We start from the raw sequence: 21,341 nt of genomic DNA on the forward strand, positions 1-21,341 counted from the left end.
AATAAATAAATAAATATTAAAAAAAAGAATGATTACTTCTGAAATGCAATAAACCAGTGAAAAACAGGCAAGTCTTTACTTGACGCCCACTCTATAAAAAAGGGAAACTAAAATGACACATCCAACACTCTAGTCATATATCACTAGGCTAAGGCAGAATATCAGACCCTATGTCAAATCTCTTTAGCAAAATGCGTAGGAACTGCCACTTCAACTTCTCCTTTAAGTGCTAATGTGCTGTATGTACTTGTAGCCTGAGAAGTAACAGGATATCATGAAAAACTTGAGACCCAGAGTTTCTGCCTTCACAAATAAATAACTTGAAGACTATTTTCATTTAATAACATTTTTTAAAATCACTAGTAAAATTGTACTTGATTATTATGAGTTCTGGCCCATCCTGTGCTATGTAACCATTACAATAATAACAATAATACCACCTTTTAAATAGTATGTTTGAGAAAAGCAAAATGACACTTAACAAAGAGATACAAAATTATATCTAAAAAGTGTATTTCTAGAGTTATAAAGTTTATTTCTAGAGTTCTCAATCATTTCTTTGTATCAAGCTGGGCAGTGGTGGTGCACATCTTTAATACCAGCCCTCAGGGAAGCAGAGGCAGGCGGATCTCACTGAGTTCAAGACCAACTTGATCTACAGAATGAGTTCCAGGACAGCTAGAATCACACAGAGAAACCCTATCTCGGAAAAAAAACAAAACTCAACTCGGGGCTTATTTTATATTAAGGGGGAGGGGTTGGAGAGATGGTTTCACCTCTTCCAAAGAACCCAGGTTCCATTCCAAGCAACCACTGGACAGCTAACAACTGTCTGTAACCCAGTCACAGGGGATACAACACCCTCTTCTGACCACAGGCACTGCATGAACATGATACAAATACACATATGCAGAAAATACACTGTTACACATAAATTAAAAATACAGAACAAAGGAGGGCTGAAAAGATGGTTCATGGCTAAAACCATGTATTAATCCGGTAGAGGCCCCAAGCTCAGTGGCCAAAATGCATGTGGCTCACAACCACCTGTAACTCCAGCTCCAGGGGGATACAACACTTCTGGCCTCTGAAGGCACCTCTACACATATGAAGGCACATGCACTCATGTGCACTTCATGGACGATCAATGACACAACTGCACACAATACCAGGTGCCATTTAAGAACTCAAAAACTTAACAACCAATCTACTTTACAGCATGCTGTTCATCAAGAGTATTTAGAATCCTTTGGGAGAGGGGTTAGAGAGGTGTCTCATCAATTACAAACACTTCCTGACCTGGGTTTGGTTTCCAGAACCCATATGGTCACTCAAATCATCAATAACTCCAGTTCTACACTCTAGCTTCTGTAGGTACCAGGCAAACATATGGTACACATATTTATGGCCAAGCTAACCATTCATGCACATAAATAAAAATTTTAAATCTTTTAAAAATAAAATTTTAAAGCCGGGCGGTGGTGGCGCACGCCTTTAATCCCAGCACTTGGGAGGCAGAGGCAGGCATATCTCTGTGAGTTCCAGGCCAGCCTGGTCTAGAAGAGCTAGTTCCAGGATAGGAACCAAAAGCTACGGAGAAACCCTGTCTCAAAAATCCAATAAATAAATAAATAAATAAATAAATAAATAAATAAATAAATAAATAAATAAATAATAAAATGAAGTAAAATTTTACTAGGCTCACAACCAAAAATATAAGACTTCAGTCACCAGCACTCACGGCTGTCTCTCAGCAACCAAAAAAAAAAAATTGAATCTTTTAAAAATAAAAATCCGCTAATATCCATTTAAAATGAATAAATTGGCACTTAAATGCTCACTTTGGCCACATAAGCTAAACCTACAAAGTATTACAAGGCCAATTTAGGGCTGGAAAAATGATTCAGTAGTAGGTAAAGGTAATTTCTATCAGGACTAACTATGTGAGTACAAATTCCTGGACTCAGGTAAAAATAGATAACCGACTCCTTCAAGCTGTCCTCTGACTTCACATGTGCACTCACACACAAACAAGTACACAATAAATAAATGTAATTTTTAGAACCGGGTGATAAACCCCACTTAGAGTCAAAAATAGTATAAACAATATGTAAGTATAGAGTGTTCAGGTTTTAGTATGTTGAGAAATAAAGTGGAGACAGTAGGAGGTGGTGGTACATGCCTTACATGCCTTTAATCCCAGCACTTGGGAGGCAAAGACAGGTGGATGTGAGTTCGAGGTCAGGCTGATCTACAGACTGAGTTCTAGACAGAAACAACTGAGAGATAACTCAGAAGAGCACTTGCTGCCTTGCTGTTCTTCCAGCAAGTTCCCAGTACCCTTTATCAGGCAACTCCTAACAACCTATAACTCCAGCTCCAGAGAATCCAAATTTCTCTTTTAGCCTCTATGGGCACTCACATATATGTGCATATGCTCAAATACACACACACACACCAAACTGAAGCTGACATGGCAGTCTACACCTATAACAACAGAGATTGGAAGACTGAGGACTGGAAGGGTGTCACTAACCAGGCAATCTTGCTATTTGGTGATCTCCATATTCAGTGAAAAAATTATGTCTCAAAGGAAAGGAGAAAAAGAGAGAGGGAGGGAGGGAAAGGGACAGAGGCAGAGAGAGAGGGAGAGAGGGAGGGAAGGAGGGAGGGAGGAAAGAAAGGAGGGGTGATAGAGGAAGACACCTGGAACTGAATGTAACAGTAACTGACTCCTGGCCTCCATATGCAGATATACATATATGGACATCCAGGTACACACATATACAAGTATAAAGATACAGAAACACAGGTATACAAATACCACCATACAACACTCACAGCCACAGGTTTCTATGGCTATGGTAAACGCCATGACTAAAAGCATCTTGGGGATAAAAAGGTTTATTTCATCTTAGAGTTTACAGTCTATCATCAAGGAAAGTCAGGGCAAGAACAAGGTGGGAGCCTGGAGGCAGAAACTGAAGCAGAGATTACAAAGGAGCCTACTGGCTTGATCAGCCTGCTTTCAGTCCTTTAACCAGGACTACCTGTCCAGAGGTGAAATCACCCGCTAGCGGGCTGGGCCCTCCCATATCAATCATCAAGAAAATACAGACTTGCCTACTGGCAATCTGATGTATGCATTTTCCAAAGTTAGCTTCCCCTTTCGAGATAACTCCAGTCTGTGTTAAGCAGATAAAAACAAACAGCACCAAAATAAGTCGATGCGAACACATACACAAAAAACGAGTGAACAGCAGCAGTAATGCCTGTGATTCTGGCACTTAGAAGGTGGAGACAGGAGGATCAGAGCAGCAGTTCAGGTCCATCTAGGATGGTTAGTTGGAGGCCAGCCTCAGCAGCATGATTCTGTCTCAAAAATTAAAAATTTAAAAAGGACAGGAAGGTGGGCATGACAGGTTTTAACTGTAATCCTAGCAATGAGGCAGAAACATAAGAAAGCTCATGACTAGTCTAAGGCTGCATAATCAGATTGTCTCCAATCATTAAATTTAAAAATCAAATAAAATGCTAGTAAAAGTTGGCTCTGTGGTTAAATTCCTTTGCCTGAGTTCAATCTCTAGAACCAACACAGTATTACAAAAGAAGAAACTCCCATAAGACGTCTTCTGACCTCCACATATATGTACACACACCCCCCCAAACACTAAATAAATTTAAAAAGTTATTTTAAAGGAGTAAACATAAATGAGGCTAAGAAAAATTAAATAAGGCAAAAATAGGAATATGTCAAACTCTATTACAGAGCTAAAGTACTGAAAACAGACTGGTACTGGCATAAGAACAGACAGGAGGACCAATGGAGCCAAATAGAAGACCCAGATATCAATACACACATCTTTGAACAACCTTCCTCAAGATCCAGTAATACCACTTTTGGGTATATATCCAAAGGATGCTCAATTGTGCCACAAGGACACATGCTCAACTATGTTCATAGCAGCTTTGTTTGCCATAGCCAGAAACTGGAAACTACCTAAATGCCCTTCTACTGAAGAATGGATAAGAAAAATGTGGTACATTTACACAATGGAGTACTACACAGCAAAAAAAAATTTAACGACAGCTTGAATTTTGCAGGAAAATGGATAGAGCTAGAAAACATTATTGTGAGTGAGGTAACCCAGACACAGAAAGACAATTATCACATGTACTCACTCATAGGTGGTTTTTAAACATAAAGCAAAGAAAACCAGCCTACAAACCACAATCCCAGAGAACTTAGACAACAATGAGGACACTAAGAGAGACTTACATAGATCTAATCTACATGGGAAGTGGGAAGTAGAAAGTAGAAAAAGACAAGATCTCCTGAGTAAATTGGGAGCATGGGGACCTTGGGGGAGGGTTGAAATGGGGAGGGGAGAGACAGGGAGGAGAGCAGAGAAAAATGTAGAGCTCAATAAATATCAATTTAAAAAAAAGCAAAAAAAAGGGATATGAACTTGAGTGATAATGATGTGATAATTTGGACACAAAGGTATCACAGTAGGGTAGAGTGGCACTCTGTCCCTTCCAGTTAACTTTTCTGTCAACCTAAAATTACTCTAAAAACAATAGTCCATTAAAAAAGTAAACCATAAGATAGTAACAGAAGAACATGGAACAAAAACATTAAGAATTACAATTAAAGAAGCAATGAAAACTGAATAGACAAAATTACCATTTTGGTAAAGAATTATTTTACAAGGATCTAAAAGCAACTTCATTTTATTACTGCCTAGTTTTACCATTTTCTTTAGAGATATTTATGAGTGTTCTTCAAGAAGATATATATTCTAAATAACTGGACACACACACATCAGAAAGCAGTTAAAAGTTTCAATTTAAAGTTAACTAAGAAACACTGTACTTCACATGTTCTCTAATGGGGAAAACAAAACTGCAGGACCAGAAAGATGTCTCAGTGAGTAAAGGTGCTTGCTTGCCATGAACCCCCACAACTTATGTTCGGTCCCAGGAAATCACATAAAGGTCAAAGAGAACCAACTCCACAATATTGTCTCTGACACATGCCATAGCACCTATGTGCCCATGCACATACACAGTAATAAAGCGAGGAACTGCAAGGAAATCTTGTAGGCAGGAGGTATTTGAGTCATAGAATGAGCCTGAGATCCTGGGCACAATCCCTAGCTCTTCAACTTTTAATCCAAGAAAGAAACCTTATGATTGATACTGATTAAAAAAAAAGATGTGAATTTACTTTTGTGCTTACAGTAGGATAGTATGAAAATTTATCAATGTTATAGAAACCAGGCCTACTTTATAAGAAGAAGAAATCTAAATATGAAAAGGAGGAAAGCCTAGGAAGAATTATGTGATGAGTTTCAACCGGGGGTATCCAAACAGGCATTTGACTTATTGATTAAATAAACTTAAATTCATTTCCTAGCTCTGTATATTGAGAACTTAAAGGATTATATCCTACAGGCAAATACAAACCCTAGATTTTGATTTATTAATGCCACCTTCTATTAAAACTGAAAATAGGGCCACCGGAATAAAAGAGCTTCCCAAATCTGGGCCAGGAAGCACACGATAAATAACACCTTAGACAAGAAGTGAAGGGCTCACTTCTTAAAAGACAATCGCACGGGTGTAGGTGATGCGTTATTTTCTGAGCACCTGGCAAGATGTTGGAAATGAAGCACAAGTAGAGCTTCTTCAATTTCACCTACTATGCTGGACATGTCCTGTGAGCAGTTGGTACAATTTACAGCACCTGTAGAGGTGACCCCTAAACCAAGGCCTGCAGTGGATGCTGCACTCACTGTAGTCAGCAGCTTGAACAAGGCCAAGGAGGTACCACCCACGGAGAAGCCAAAAATGGTGAAGATCTACCTTTGTGACAAGATCATCCTGCTGGAGGTAGATACGCTAGGAAGCATAGTGGGCTTGTATGACAAGACCTTCAACCATTTCCACTCCCTACATCAGATCATAAAGCATAGTTGGACTACATCAGTGCCACCTGGTAGTCCCACTTCAGTCTCCTGAAGGAGCTGTGACCAATACAGACTTGTGCCCAGTCAAAGGGAGGTAAAAGAGAATGCAAAAAAGACAGAAGGGAGCGCGAGCTGAGAAATAATGCAGCTCAGTAGTAGTGGAGCTCTTGCCTTGATTTAATTCTCAGTTTGGAAAGGGGAGATTCTTTAGCTGGACAAAGTGATTCAAGAAATCTCAGAGGCAGGAGAATTAATACAAGTTCCATGCCAGTCTAGTCTACACAGTAAGACACTATCTCAAAAAGAAAAAGACACTAATATTAAAAAGGATACCAGAGCTAAATTTGGACAGCCTGAACCTCAACTCAAAAAATACAGTGTGACATCTTTTTCTAAACATGGCTAATTGTGATAGCTTTTGACAACTTGACACAAACAGAGCCTCCATCAGACTTGGCCTGTAGGCATGTCTGTGAGGCATTTTCTTTACTTTGCTTTGGCTTTTTGTGTTTTTTGAGACAGGGTCTTTCTGTGTAGTTCTGGCTGGCCTGGAAAATGCTAATTCAGACAGGGCTGGCCATGAACTCAGAGATTTGCTTGTCTCTGCCTCACTGAGGGTATTTTCTTGGTTAATGACTGATGTAGAAGGGCCCAGTCTACTGTGGGCACTGCCATTCCTGGACAGGTAGTCCTGGGTTATATATGAGAGCTGAGCAAGCCATAGAGAGCAACTCAGTCAGCAGAACTCCTCCTTGGTCTCTACTTCAGTTACTTCCTTGGCTTCCCTAGATGAGCTGTAACCTCTAACCAAAATAAATACCTTCCTCTCCTAAGTTGCTTTCGGTCAGTCATTTAACACAGCAATAGAAAAGCAAATAAAACAGTTAAAAAACAAGGTAGTCTAATAAATTATTTTCTAAAGCACTACTTACTAGTTGCAAAGGAAAAGAAATTTGCTTCACACCAGGCAATGGTGGCGCACACCTTTAAAACCAGCACTCAGGAGGCAGAGGCAGGCAGATCTCTGTGAGTCCGAAGCCAGCCTGGTCTATCCTGGTCTATAGAGCGAGTTCCAGGACAGACTCCAAAGCTACACAGAGAAACCTTGTCTCAAAAAGCCAAAAAAAAAAAAAAAAAAAAAAAAAAAAAAAAAAAAAAAAAAGACCAAATATTAAACAGCATACCTAGAAGGACGAGTGACATGTTTCCCAATATAATGTAAAAAAGACTATTCTATTCAACTCTCCCTAAATAGTATACTTGCCATAAAATAAGAGAATCAGAATAGTAAGAGAACCTTAAGACATACTAAATGAATGTATTAAAAAGGTTATGCTGGGCTGGACATGCTTCTCTTCCAGAGGACTGGTGTTCAGTCTCAACACCATCATGGCAATCCACAACCATCTGTAACTCCAATTCTAGGGAATACAATGCCCTCTTTTGACCAAGAGGCCGCAAAGCACACACATGGTACAAAGACATACATGGAAGCAAAATACTCATACACATAAAATAAATATATCTAAAAATAAAAAAGATTACATCAGGGTGGAGGCTGTAGCTCAGGAGGCTGTAATGAATACTGGCCAAGCATGAGCAACTCCCTGAGTTCAAACCCCAGCACATGGAAAAAGATTTAAAATAAATATGAAAGAATAAAAGGCCAGAATCAAAAGAGGATATGGAGAAATGACTAAAATTAAAAGAAATTATAAATATTTATAATCCTGTATTAGATTAAGGTAGAGGGGGAAAGTGAACTTTTAACATCTTAATTTCCCCCCCAAAACAACATATTTCTAGTACTCTTACTACATACTCTTACTACAAAATGGAAGACAGGAAAATTATTTAAAACTTGCAGGACAGCTACTTCAGAGTACTCAAGATGGCAGAAAGAGACCTTGCTGCAACAAGGTGAAAGGGAATAACTGACTCCCAAGAATAGTCTGACATCTGCAAGTGAGCACAGCATACAATTTTCTTAAAAATTTAAATTAAGAGTAGGAGGGATTAAAATCCCCCTACATGAAAGTACTTAATCGTTTAACAAATATTTGTTATGTATATGTACCAGCTATTAAGATGGAAGAATACGCTATGAGAATCAATAAGTGAACAAATGTGATCTAGTGCACAGAAGACAAATCAAAGAAACATGTCCAGTACTAATAAAACTTCAGGGATATGACCTGAAGGAGTCGGCACATGCTTGTAAGTCTCAACACTCAGGAGGCAGAAGCAGGCAGATCTCTGAGTTCGAAGCCAGCCTGGCCTACAGAACTAGTTCCAGGATAGCTAGGGATGTTACACAGACAAACACTAACTGGAAAAAGCAGGGAAAACCAAAACAACAACCCTCCTTCCAAAACAAAAAAAAACTACCCAATTAGAAATCTAAGACACAAGACACTTCCCTTAGTAAAAACTGATACCTATAGCAAAAGACGTTCTGGGCTATACAATGTGAATAATCTATTAAAGCAGAAATGAACCTAATAACAAAAGGAAACCAAGTGTAATGAAATCTAACAAAATAGAGTAGTTCCTGAAAAACACCAAATTGAAATTTTACTATGCCCAGGCATTATGGTGCGCAATTGCAATTTCAGCATTTCAGAGGCAGCCAGGATGATGTAGAAAGACCATGTCTCAAAAAATAAAAAAAATATATATATATATTTTACTATGCAAACCTGAGGATGTCCTGAGTAGACTGAAGAAACATAGCAAAGAGGTGTGCCTGCTTTAGAATACCTGGGAAGGAAGAAGCAGAATGAGAAGTTCAATGTCGTCCTTAGCTAACCAGCAGCTAGGAATCAGATAAGTCAGCCAGCAAGCCCTCCCTCTTCCTCTCTCTATCACAACTCTTGGGCTGGTGAGATGGCTCAGAGAGCAAAGGCAACTGCCAAATTTGACAACCTAAGTTTGATCCCTGAAACACATAAAAGCAGACGGAGAGAAGCAACTATACAAAATTGTCCTACCTCTCCACACATGTGCTGTGGACATTTAAACTGAAATATTTAATTTTAAACACTCACTGGAACTCCCTCCCGGTACTATACTTTGTTTCTCCGCTCTATTAATTTCTTTCACGTCTTCATATCTTTTACTAATATTTTCTAAATACACACGCCTCTACCCTGGCAAGAGGTATTTTTGTCCGAGGCTGGTTCCCAACACTTTTTAAAACATCACAAATTTTTAGCCGTATCTACTAAAGACGCCTTAGATGCAAGTTACATCAGAACCAAAACAAATACAATGCCACTGCCCTGAATCTGCCACTAACCAGCTACTGAGTCATTTAGACACAACAGACATAACTTTTGTCATCTGCTAAGAGTGGGTTCCAGAATTTTTTAGGATCCTTCTAACTGTAAAATTATGGAGCCAGTAATAAATAAAAGTGCTTAGCAATAAGATGCAACCAAGCCAAACAATCTGAATTCAATCCCTGGGACCCAAGGGGTAGAAAAAAAGAACTACTTTCAGTTGTTCTCTGACTTTACATACACACCAAGGCACAGTACACCTATATACAGAAACACACTTTCTTCTTAAAGTATGGAGCCAAGCTCATGTAGTGGAACATTTTTGTGACCCCTAGGATATAAGAGGATCAAAATTCTGGGAGCAGTCTGGACATGAAGAGACAGATCATCTCTCGCTGAGGATATGGGTCAGTTGGTAAGGTGCCAGTTTAGCATGCGTGAAGCACTAGACTCAATCCTCAAGCGTGGTGGTATATACCTGTAATCACAGCATTTCAGATGTGGAGTAAGGAGGATCTTAAATCCAAGGCCAGCCTGGTCTCCTGGGCTAAGTGATTTTCTCTTTATTAAACAGCAACAACAGCAACAACAAAAACTGATGCACATCTTCAATTCCCAGCAATTGTGAAGCAGAGGCAGGCAGATCTCTGAAATTGAGGCCAGCTGGTCTACAAAAGCTAGTTCCAGGACAGCCAAGGATACAGAGAAACCCTGTCTCAAAAAACCAAAAAGAAAGTAAAATTTATAAAAATGTGTATCAACTTTAACTTGCAAAAGAATTCATAATAAATGAAGAGCTAACCCAGTGTTGTCCTTGACCTTTTGCAGTCAAGAATGCTTCTAATATTTATCTATCTTTATTTAAATGGAAAAGTATGTCATAATTTCCTGTTTTTAAATTTTTCATTGCACTTTACTGTGTGTGTGTATGAAAGAAAGAGAGAGAGAGAGAGAGAGAGAGAGAGAGAGAGAGAGAGAGAGAGAGAGAGAGAGAGAAAGAGAAAGAGAAAGAGAGAGAATATGCATGGCTTCCAGGTGAAGGTCTAAGGACTGTGGGAATCCATTCTCCTTCCACAATAAAGGATCCAAGTTGGACCCAAATTTTCTTATTTTAAAAAAAAAAAAAAAAAAAAAAAGACTGCTCACCCCTAAGAATGCAAGGTTTTAATATTCTTTTATCTAATTTTATTTATTTTTTTGGAGACAGGGTGTCAGTGTGTACTCCTAGCTGGCCTAGAATTCGCTATGTAGACCAGGCTGGCCTAGCAATGACAGAGATCCACCTGCTCTCCTTGAGTGTTGGGATTAAATGTGAACACGACCATGCCTCGCTATTTCAATTTTTGTTTTATTTTTTGAAGACTAGGTTTCTCTGTGAAGTCCTTGCTGTCCTGGAACTCACTCTGTCATCAAATTCAGAGATCTACCTGCTTCTGCCTCCCGAACTGCCGGGATATAAGGCATGTATCAGGGGACATTTTTCAATATTCTTAATTTAAACACTTAATCAAAACTAGATGATTCCTAAGTTTGTGGCACATATCTGTTATCCCAGCACACTCATATCAGGAGGCCAAGGAAGGATCTGTGAATCTAAGATTAGCCTGAGCCAAACAGTAAGACACTGTCTCATTCCAAGCAGTAATAGTACATATCTTTAATCCCAGCACTTGGGAGGCAGAGGCAGGTGGATTTCTGAGTTTGAGGCCAGCCTGGTGTACAATGTAAATTCTAGGTCAACCAGGGCTTTTACACAGAGAAATCCTGTATCAAAAAACAAACAAAAAAGAACCTGTCTCAAAACTGGTCAAAAACCTGGGTTGAGTCGCTGATCTTATTGGAACACATCTTTAACCCCAGCATCCCTGGCAGAGGAAGCTACCCTGGTCTATATAATGAGTTCTGTGACAGCCAGGGACAAATAGAAACCCTGTCTCAAAAACACTAAAAGACAAACTGGGGTAGGGAATAAAATACAACAGGACAAAACACACACATACAGGAATAATTCTAATTTTATCGAACAGCTTTATTTTTCTTAGTCATTCAGTCTTACTCGAAGTACCCAATATAATCTTTTTTTGTTTGTTTGTTTTTGTTTCTCTGTAGCTTTGGAGCCTGTCCTGGAACTAGCTCTGTAGACCAGGCTGGCCTCGAACTCACAGAGATCCGCCTGCCTCTGCCTCCAAAGTGCTGGGATTAAAGGCGGGCGTGTGCCACCACCACCCAATATAATCTTATGAAGCATTAACAAACTCTCGGTACAAGTACCAAGATTCACTTTGGAGAGCTAAGGAGAAACAAAGTGACCAGTGCTTTTCTTCCAAGTGTAAGGATCTAAATTTGAGCTCTGATCCCCAGGACAGCATAAAAAGCTCCACGTGGACACAACAATTGCAATCTCAGCAGGAAGATTCTCCAGACCCACTGGATAGCCAATCTAAATTAATTGGTGAACTCCAGGACAATCAGAAACCTTGTCTCAAAGGAGGTGGACTTCACAGGTGTTCTCTCAAAGGCCAGAAGACAGAAGGTAATAATACCCAAGACTGTCCACAGGCCTCCACAAACTTACACAAAAGTGCCTATGTACCTACACATAAACACATAAGTACGCACACACACAAACACAGACATATAGGCATTCTCACACAAAAATTTTAGTTGAGCACAGTGACACTTCAAAGACAGAGAGAATCGAGAGAACTGAGGGAAATTTAAGATCAGCCTCATTTTCATAGCAAGTTTTAGGCCAAAACAAAAACAAAACAAAAACGATTTACCTGCCTTAGGCTGGGGTGGTAGGCAGAGCAGGGCCTGGGTTTAATATGCACTGCCTACACATGCATCCTCCCCACCCCAGTAAAAGGGAATGGAAAGAAAACAGAAAAGAACCCGTTTTAATTAAAGAAACTGATTCTTTCAAAATGGCAACAAATGGAAAGGAAACCACAGGAATATTTTAAACACACAAAACTTACTAGACATTATACTCAGTTCTAAAATCAGGCCCTAAAAATACATTGAATAAAGTTGCACAAAGGGGCTAGACAGATGTCTCAGCGATCAAGAGCACGGGCTGCTCTTCCAGAGAACCCCAGTCCAATTCCCGGCACCCACACGGCAGCTCAAAATTGTCTGTAACTTCATTCAGTTCCAGGAGATCCAAAACCCTCACACAGTCAGAAATGCAGGCAAAACACCAATGCACATAAAATAAAGTTGTACAAGGCAGAAAAGTTGTCAACCATGTTTCTTGCCTGGCCTTCCACCACTTCTGGCTGAACTTGAAAGCATCTTAGTACAACGGTTCTCAACCTTTGTAATGCCGGGACCCTTTAATTCAGTTCCTCATGTTGTAGTGACACCAGCCACAAAATTGTTTTTGTTGCTACTTCATAACTGAAATTTGCTACCAGTAAATGTAAGTATCTGATATGCCACGTGTGAAAGGGTGGTTCGACTCCCAAAGGGGTCTCAACCCCTCAATTGAGAATCACTGTTTTAACAGGATGTGGTGTAATTCTAGCATTTGGAAAGTGTAGGCAGGAAAGTGGTAGATTCAAGACCAGCAGGGCTACAGAGATCCTCTCTCAAACAGCTCCTCTGACCCGTTCTTTGTCTATTTCCACTGTCAATGCCCTACTTACAAAGTTTAAGATCTTTCACCTAGTCAGTTTCCTAGCAGAACCCACTGCGCCCTCTCCCTATTCCAAACAAGCCCCAACTATGGCAACCAAAATGCCTACAATATTCCCCGGTGAATTTAAGTTGCCCTAAAGTGACAATCACTACCTGAAACTGACTCACTAACAAAAACTGCCCTCATTGTAAGGTAAGGCTCCATCCACAATCTATGTCCACAGAAAAGAAAGCCCAACACCGACCAATGCAAAATTGAAGCATGCAACACTGACGTTAAGGATGATCACATTTACACCAAGGAAGATAAACCTCACCGAAATAGCGATAATACAGTCCTCAAATTTCCTGGGCGTCTGTACTTAAATCATTTTACTTTAAGTTCAAATTTAGCCACACTGTATACATAGTTAAGCTTCGAGCTATTCGAAAATTGGGTGAAAATGGAGTGGGGGGTGTTGATATATGGATGATGATGGCTCAGTGGTTAAGAGCAATGGCTGCTTTTCCAAAGAACCCAGGTTCAATTCCCAGCACCCACACAGCAGCTCACAACTGCTTGTAACTCTCTAGTTCCAGGGATCTAACACCCTCACACAGACATGTATGCAGGCAAAAACACCAATACATATAAGGTTATATATATTAAAAAAAAAAAAAAAGGTTGCCTGTGCTCACATCAGTCTTATTTGGAGTTGATAAAAACAGTAACTTTCAGCGAGTAGTACTGACCGCTTTTAATACCAGCACTCGGGAAACAGAGGCAGGCAGACCACGTAAGGCCAGCCTGGTCTACAAAGTAAATTCCAGTACAGTCAAGGCTACAGAAAAACCCAAAAGGAACTTTCCGGGGCAAATCACTGCCTACACTTAAGGGTACAGACCACAATATTCAGTAAATGACAGGGAGATGAGAAGCAACCAAATCTGAGTTTTTATGCTTAATAAACAGAAACAGTAAACAATCACACTCCTTTTAAATGTCCTTTCACTTAGGTTCCTTCAGAACCTATCCAAGTTGGAATACTTTTAAGAGAGAAGACGATAAGCTATCTTTAAAAACTTCGTATTTCAAAACTCCAAAGGCCACGCCGCATAGTCCAGTGGAACCACAAGTCACCAAGCCATCCGGAGCGCAGATCGTCGACCCAGAAGCTTACCTTCAGCCGTTTGATCATTTCGTCGGTGGTGATCTTGTCCGTGATTTCCTTTACTCCCGGGGGGTAAGCGATCTTTCCGTCCGCACTCACGACGCCACAGAGGGCAGCGGCAGGCTTCGGCTGCGAGAAGTCCATCCTGGGGGATAACTTTTCTTTCACAGTCCTCTACCGGCCTCTATCGGTCAGAAAACCAAAGTTCAGCGGGAAAGGGGCGACTTTGTAACCTCTTTTTCATTTCAAAAATCTCTAATCTGGGAAGAGCCCTTTCTTTCCCCGAGACCGGGGAACCCCCCACCACTCGCTCCACCTCTGGGACTCGGAACCCCGCTAGGCGTCCGCCGCCCCCACCCGCTCCAGCCCCGGAGCCACTGGGCTCCCGGCTGCCGGGGCCGCGGGAGGTACCGAACAGCGCCCGGAGTTTCCTAGACCTCTTTTCACAATGAAATGCACCCCCGGGCACCTAGGTCGGAAGTTTGGTGGCCTCGAGGGACCAGCGAGGACCCAAAGGCCCCAAATCGGCCCAGGAGAAGCGGCAGGGTCCCCGTCTGGCCGGTCCCCTCCGGGAAAGGAGACGCGAGGCCTAGAGGGTTCAGCTTAGGCCGCAAAACTAGGTCCCCAAGAGGACCCACGCGCGACGCCGGCGCCCGGGAGCAGAACGCCCTGGCCGCGCCGAGCCCCGGGCCCCCGGCGTCCCCGCCTCGCGGCCGCCCCTCCCCAGCGAGCCCACTACCCCCGCCAGCCGCCCCCGGCCCGAGCCCCGCGCCAGGAAGCGGAGGACGCGGCTCCGCACTTCACATTTTGTTCCGTAACTTCAGCAACCGAGCCCGGCGGCGTCTCCCGCCCCTCGGCCGCCCGGCGCCACCCGGCACCGCCGAGGCCTGAGTGGCCGCTCCGGACGACCCCGCCGGGCCTCGGCGCGCGCCCTCCCCTGCGGTCTCCCCCTTCCGTCCCTCCCTCGCTGCCGCCGCCGAGGGCGCGAGCCCGGCCGCCGCTTTACCTCCTCCTCATGCGGGCGGACGGTGCAGCGAGCGCCAGGCCTCTGTCAGGTGGTTGTGCCGCCGCCGCCGCCGCCCCTCGTCGGCCTGCACACAAAGCGGCTCCGCGGGTCCCGCCGCCGCCGCCCGCCCGCCCCGGAGCGGCGCTGGGGCTGGCGGTGCCGAGGAGCAGCCGCCGCGGGGGGAGACGCGGGCCGAGCGTGCGCCGGCCGGGGCGACACTGCCGCTCTCCGTCGGGCTGAGGAAGCGCAGCCTCGGCCGCGACTCCACCGAGAGCCCGCGCGCGGGTGCACGCCCGCGCGCCCCCCGCGCTCGCCCGCCCGCCGGACCGCTCGCTCGCCCGCACCTCGCGCCCACCCGCACCCGCCGCCCTCTCGCCGCGGCGCGCTCCCGGCTGCCCGTGCCCCGCGGAGCGGGAGCCTCGCGCACACCCAGGGCCCGTCACGCGAGCGGCGCGAGAGCACGCGAGAGCAACGCGCGCCTCGCTCCCGCCCCTTCTTCCGCCGGCCGAACCCCCGCCTCCCTCGGGCCCGACGCGGCCGCGCGCCGGGGTGGACAGCGCCGCCACCCGTTTGGCGCCAAGACCTGGCCGCGCGGGCCTCCGGGAGGCCGGCGGCCGAGCGGGCGCGCGGAGGAGGAGGAGCCCCGGTGGCGGGAAGCGGAGGTCGGGAGGCGCTGACCTGGGACGCTCGCGGCCCGCTCGGAGTTCGGGGCTCTCGGAAGCTTGCCTGGTGGGGGACGTGTGAGGCGGACGGGCTGGAAAAATGGTTAATTGCTCCGAGAAATTGCTGGCTTCTCCTCCAGACGTAGCTCTAGAAGTCGAGGCAAAGTTTTACGAAGGGGCACAACGTGGGCTTGCTCATTCTTGTGTCTTCGCCCGAGATCGCACCCTACGACCTTAGACGCCTCAAAAGATTTTTTTCAACGCTGCAGTATCGGAAGTTGGCAGCGGGACGCTCTCAAGCTATGGTTCTCGGGCTTCTGGCCTCTCAGTCATCCAGGGTACACAGGCTAGAAACACAGATCGGAGTTTCTGACAGTGAAAACCCAGAAAAAATGGGAGCTGGGAGTGGGGTCTTACAGATTTACCAGTACCTGGGTGACTCGTGTGAGTTTGAGTCTCGTTTTTTTTTTAAAAAAAAAAAAACTTGTAAATACACCAAAGCTTAACTTTTTCTTTCATCCAAAGGAAACGATTGCCAAGGAAAACTCAGTGAATCAGTGCTTGAGTAATTTAAGGTAAATATTGAAGCGAATGAATCAGGACAATACATGCATAATTTTCAGGAAACGAATTAAGAATAATAAAACCAGGCGGTGGTGGCGCACCCCTTTAATCCCAGCACTCGGGAGGCAGAGGCAGGTGGAGCTCTGAGTTTGAGGCTAGCCTGGACTATAGAGCGAGTTCCAGGATGACCAGAGCTACATACATAAAGAAACCCTGTCAAAAAGCAAATAATGATGATGATGGTGACGATTGTTGTGCCCAGATCACGGAGTCCCCTTAAACCCAACCAAGAGACCGAGTCCTGTATGCAAAGAAACCGAATCCTGTATGTAAAAGCAAAGAGCCTTTATTCTTAACAAGTTTACAAACTCGAACTCTCCGCGTGTCCAACGTATTGGAGTAATCGAAGAGCCCGTAGCTCAGTTAGTGTTGGGTTTTAATAGTAGCAAAGGTGGAGGTGAGGGATTTCTAAGGACCCCAGGTTGACTGACATTTGTCCTGGTGAAAAGCGATGGGTGTGTGCTGACAGGTGATTCTATCTACAACGTTGGAACATTAGGAATTTCCTTTGGATGGTCTGTTTCTGTGTGGTGCTGGGGTAGTCTCAGTTTATGGTCTTTCCTGGAACCAGGTATTGCCTCAGAATAAACTACTGAGACTCGGGACTCTATTGAGTTTGTCATGGCTGGGTCCTATAATAATAAATGAGCGGTGGCTGAATTTATTCGATGTTCTTTAAAATACTAGCCTTTTAACTAGCCTCTCTTTGCAGCTACTTCTGGATCTCAAGACTTCTAGACAGCTAGTAAAACATGAGGCAGGGAGAGCATAGGGGGCCACTCTTATACAAACCTCCTACACTATTGTATAGTTTTGTAAGCACTCAAGATAGTAAACTGTGGGATTTGTAAAGTAACTGAAACAAATTTTGATACTCTTTAGAATGTCTGTCTTTTGGAACAGAATGGGGCAATCCTGTAACACTAACTTCTCGGGCCCAAGGCAGGTGAAACATGAGTTCCAAGGAGATCCTTTCTAAAAGAGCAAAAAGAAGCAACCTCCCGCTGAAAGTTGTTTATTGTTTTGCTGTTGCTGTTTTTGAGACATTGTCTCATTTATATAGCCCAGGTCAGCCTCCCAACTTCTAGAATAACAAGCATCAGGCAGGACACCTACCTGATGTTTTTTGAGTCTTTATACATATATTTTTAACTCATTTATTTGTGGAGAAGATTTGAGAACATCACAACAGTCAATCCTATGGAGGTCAGGGGATAACTTGCAGAAGTCCATTCTCTGCGGGGCAGTGGTGGCCCACGCCTTTATTTCCAGCACTTGGGAGGCAGAGGCAGGTGGATCTCTGTAAATTCGAGGCCAGCCTGGTCTATAAGTACTAGTTCCAGGACAGCTAGGGCTATTACACAGAGAAACCCTGTCTCAAAAAAAAAAAAAAAAGTCAGTTCTCTTCTCTCTACCATGTGGTCAGACTTGGCACCAATAGCCAGCCATTCACCTGCTAAACCATCTTGCCAGCCTCTGACACATTTGCTTGAATGGTTTGTGTTTGTTTTCTAGAGATATGGTCTCACTATGTAGCACTGGCTGACTGAAACTTCCTAAGACCAGGTCTTGAACTCACAGATCCTCACCTCTCTTTGCCTCCTGAGTGATGGGATTAAAAGTGTGTACTGCATACTTGGCTTGGTTTTGCTTTTTTTTTTTTTTCCTATGAGACAGGATTTCACTCTGGCTCAGGCTGGTCTGAAATTCACTGTTTATGCCATGGTTAGCCTCAAACTCCCTGCAGCCATGCCTCGGCCTCCTGAGCTGGGTTCAGAGGTGTGACTCACTGTGTGAGACTCTCCCTCTTTAACCCTGGAGATGGTCTGTGTTGTACAGGCTGGTCTGGAACCACTAAGCTCAAATCATCCTGTTTCAGGGAGAGTGGTCACAAAGCCCCACCCTTCTCTAAGATCTGTATAGGTAGTTAATAGTCTCTAGGGGAAAGAGAAACATTTGCTACAGTAGTAGAGCCACAAATATGTTAGCCTTGCTCCTGTAAGCACATAAGACTCTGGGTCCATATAGATGTACATCTGTATACATACACTTGGGTCCGTGTAGGTGTACCTCCATATACATACACATGGGTCCATATAGGTGTACATCTGTATACATACACATGGTCCATATAGATGTACATCTGTATACACACCCATGTTCCATATAGGTGTACATCTATACATACACATGGGTCCAGAAAGGTGTACATCCATATACATACACATGGGTCCATATAGGTGTACACCCATATACATGCACATGGTCCATGTAGGTGTACATCCGTATACATGCTCATGGGTCCATGTAGGTGTACATCCATATACCTACACATGGGTCCATATAGGTGTACATCTGTATACATGCACATGGTCCATTGTTGAGGGAGGTCCTTCCACTCCTCCAGCCAATAGCCGCTGAGATACCAGGCCATTGGGGCGTGGTCTCTCTCTTTAAAAAAGTGGCCCCTTCCCTCCTCGCTCTCTCTTACTTCCTGCTCTGCTTCCGGCGACTAGACTCCCTTCCTAATTGCACAGAGGACTGTTGTCTGGGACAGTGATCTGTAAGTTTTTTCCCCTTTAAATAAATAACCATTCTATTAATCATAATTCCAAACTGGTGTGCGATTGTTTGTAACTTACGCCTTCGCCTTCAGTCCATATAGGTGTACATCCGTATACAGGCACATGGTCCATGTAGATGTACATCCGTATACATGCTCCTGGCAACACCAATTTAAATTTAAAAAGGATGATGGGCATCAAAGAACCTCTATATAGAGTTTGCTTTCCCTGTGACAAAAACTGGCCACTGGGAAAGAAACTACTCTTGCCTTGACTGCTGACAGTCTGCTATCCGAACTGGACAAATAGGATGCAAAGGAAAGCGACTACCAAACTTTGCCAAGACAAAGTAGGACAGTCCTTCAAAAAATTCCTATTTTACAGAAAGTCTGTCAGATATTGACAGACTTTAGCCCAAGGACTGATGCCTCAACATTACAGAGGAACCCTAGATGCATGTCCAGGTAGCCAGATGTCTATCATTGCATAGTTTTAGAAGTTGCTTTCTCACTGGGTGGTGATGGCACATGCCTTTAATCCCAGCACTCAGGAGGCAGAGGTAGGTGGGTCTTTGTGAGTTTGAGGCTAACCTGGTCTACAGAGCTAGTTCCAGGACAGGTTCCAAAGCTACAGAGAAACCCTGTCCTGAAAAAAAAAAAAAGTCTCTTTTGCTGGGCGATGGTGGTGCACACCTTTAATTCCAGCACTGGAAGCGCAGAGGCAGGAGGATCTGTGTGAGTTCAAAGCCAGTCTTGTCTACAAGAGCTAGCTCCAGGACAGACTCCAAAGCTACAGAGAAACCCTGTCTCAAAAAAAAAGTCTCTTTCTCTGCATTTCCTCTTTACTCAAGTAATATTTTATTCTTCTTGGGACTTTGATGGGCAATGAAAATTAGTTACTGTTTTACAGTTTTCCTTATTACCAAATTCAAAAAGAAACTTACATAAGAGATATAAAGTTTAGAAACATAAAAACTTGATTTGTTTATTTAAAAAGATGTTTTAAGGTCTAAAAGATATTTTTAGAATGGTAATACAAGTCGTGACAAAAATGGTTTAGCTATAAAACTTTGACTAAGATAGGATATAGATAATCGAATATTTTCTCTAAATTTGCTAAATGCGGCCAGTTGGTGGTGGCACATGTCTTTACTCCCAGCACTTTGGAGACAGAGATAGGCAGATCTCTATGAGTTTGAAGGTAGCCTGGTCTACAAACTGAGTTCCAGGACAGCTAGGACTATTACACAGAGAAGCCCTGTATCGAAAAAAATCAAAAACAAAAACAATTGTTAAATGCAAGTGAACTGTACATTGTAAATGTAATTCTTATCTGATAAGTGTTCTTATTGTATATAGTTTTACTATGTTAGAGTTAAAACCTTTCTTTTTATTTAGATAAAAGGGGAAAATGTAGAATATTCCTTTACACTGCGTGAAGATGTGTCATTGTGATTGGTTTAATAAAACGTTAAATGGCTGGGACTGGAGAGATGGCTCAGTGGTTAAGAGCACTGTCTGCTCTTCCAGAGGACCCAGGTTCAATTCCCAGCACCCACATGACAGTACACAGCTGTCTGTAACTCCAGTTCCAAGGGATCTGACACCCTCACACAGACATATATGCAGACACATAAAATAAAATTTAAAGAAAAAAACTAAATGGCCAGTGACTAGGCAGGATGTATAGCCAGGACTTCTGGACAGAGAGCTCTGGGAAGAAGAATGGTGGAGTTGCCTGCCAGACATGAAGGAAGCAGGATGGGCAAAATGGAGATTAGGTAATGAGTGCATGGAAGAATGTAGATTAAAAACTAGATGTTAATTTAAGTTATAAGAGCTTGTTAGAGACAAGCCTAAGCTAAGGCTGAGTTTTCATAATAATGTCACTGTCATTTTTTTGTGAGCTTGTGCCCCCCCCCCCACCAAAAAAATATGTCTGCAGGCAGATCTCTGAGTTTGAGGCCAGCCTGGTCTACAGAGTGAGTTCCAGGACAGCCAGAACTGCACAGAGAAACCCTGTCTCAAAAAACCCAAAACAGCCTCAACATAAAGCCAGCCACACTGAACCTTATAGAAGAGAAAGTGGAAAATACACTTGAACGCATTGGCACAGGGAACCACTTCCTAAATAGAACCCCAGTAGCACAGACACTGAGAGAAACAATTAATAAATGGGACCTCCTGAAACTGAAAAACTTATGTAAAGCAAAGGACATGGTCAACAAGACAAAACGACAGCCTACAGAATGGGAAAAAAATCTTCACTAACCCCCACATCAGACAGAGGTCTGATCTCCAAAATATACAAAGAACTCAAGAAATTGGACACCAAAAGATCACATAATCCAATAAAAAAAAAATGGAGTACAGACCTAAACAGAGAACTCTCAACAGAGGAGTCTAAAATGGCTGAAAGACACTTAAGGAAATGTTCAAC

At 43.3% G+C, this 21,341-nt stretch overlaps 2 protein-coding genes across 3 annotated transcripts in view; one reads left to right on the forward strand and one right to left on the reverse strand.

The window, feature by feature from the left end:
* Pds5a (PDS5 cohesin associated factor A) overlaps positions 1-15,201 on the reverse strand; it is a 99,240-nt gene extending 84,039 nt beyond the window's left edge. For both annotated transcript variants that reach the window (XM_050149866.1, XM_050149865.1), the window contains exons 1-2: positions 15,053-15,201; positions 14,056-14,230 (exon numbers count right to left, since the gene is read on the reverse strand). In XM_050149866.1, coding sequence (XP_050005823.1) covers positions 14,056-14,190 — 135 coding nt within the window. In that variant the 5' untranslated portion in view covers positions 14,191-14,230; positions 15,053-15,201. The remainder of the gene's footprint in view (positions 1-14,055; positions 14,231-15,052) is intronic.
* The window catches only part of N4bp2 (NEDD4 binding protein 2), a 330,918-nt gene that overhangs the window by 189,951 nt on the left and 119,626 nt on the right, over positions 1-21,341 (forward strand). The gene's annotated exons all lie outside the window — the stretch shown is intronic.

The sequence above is a fragment of the Alexandromys fortis genome, unplaced genomic scaffold (genome assembly GCF_014885135.2).
Source record: "Alexandromys fortis isolate MF-2015 unplaced genomic scaffold, M_Fortis_MF-2015_v1.1 scaffold_0, whole genome shotgun sequence".
NCBI lineage: Eukaryota > Metazoa > Chordata > Mammalia > Rodentia > Cricetidae > Alexandromys > Alexandromys fortis.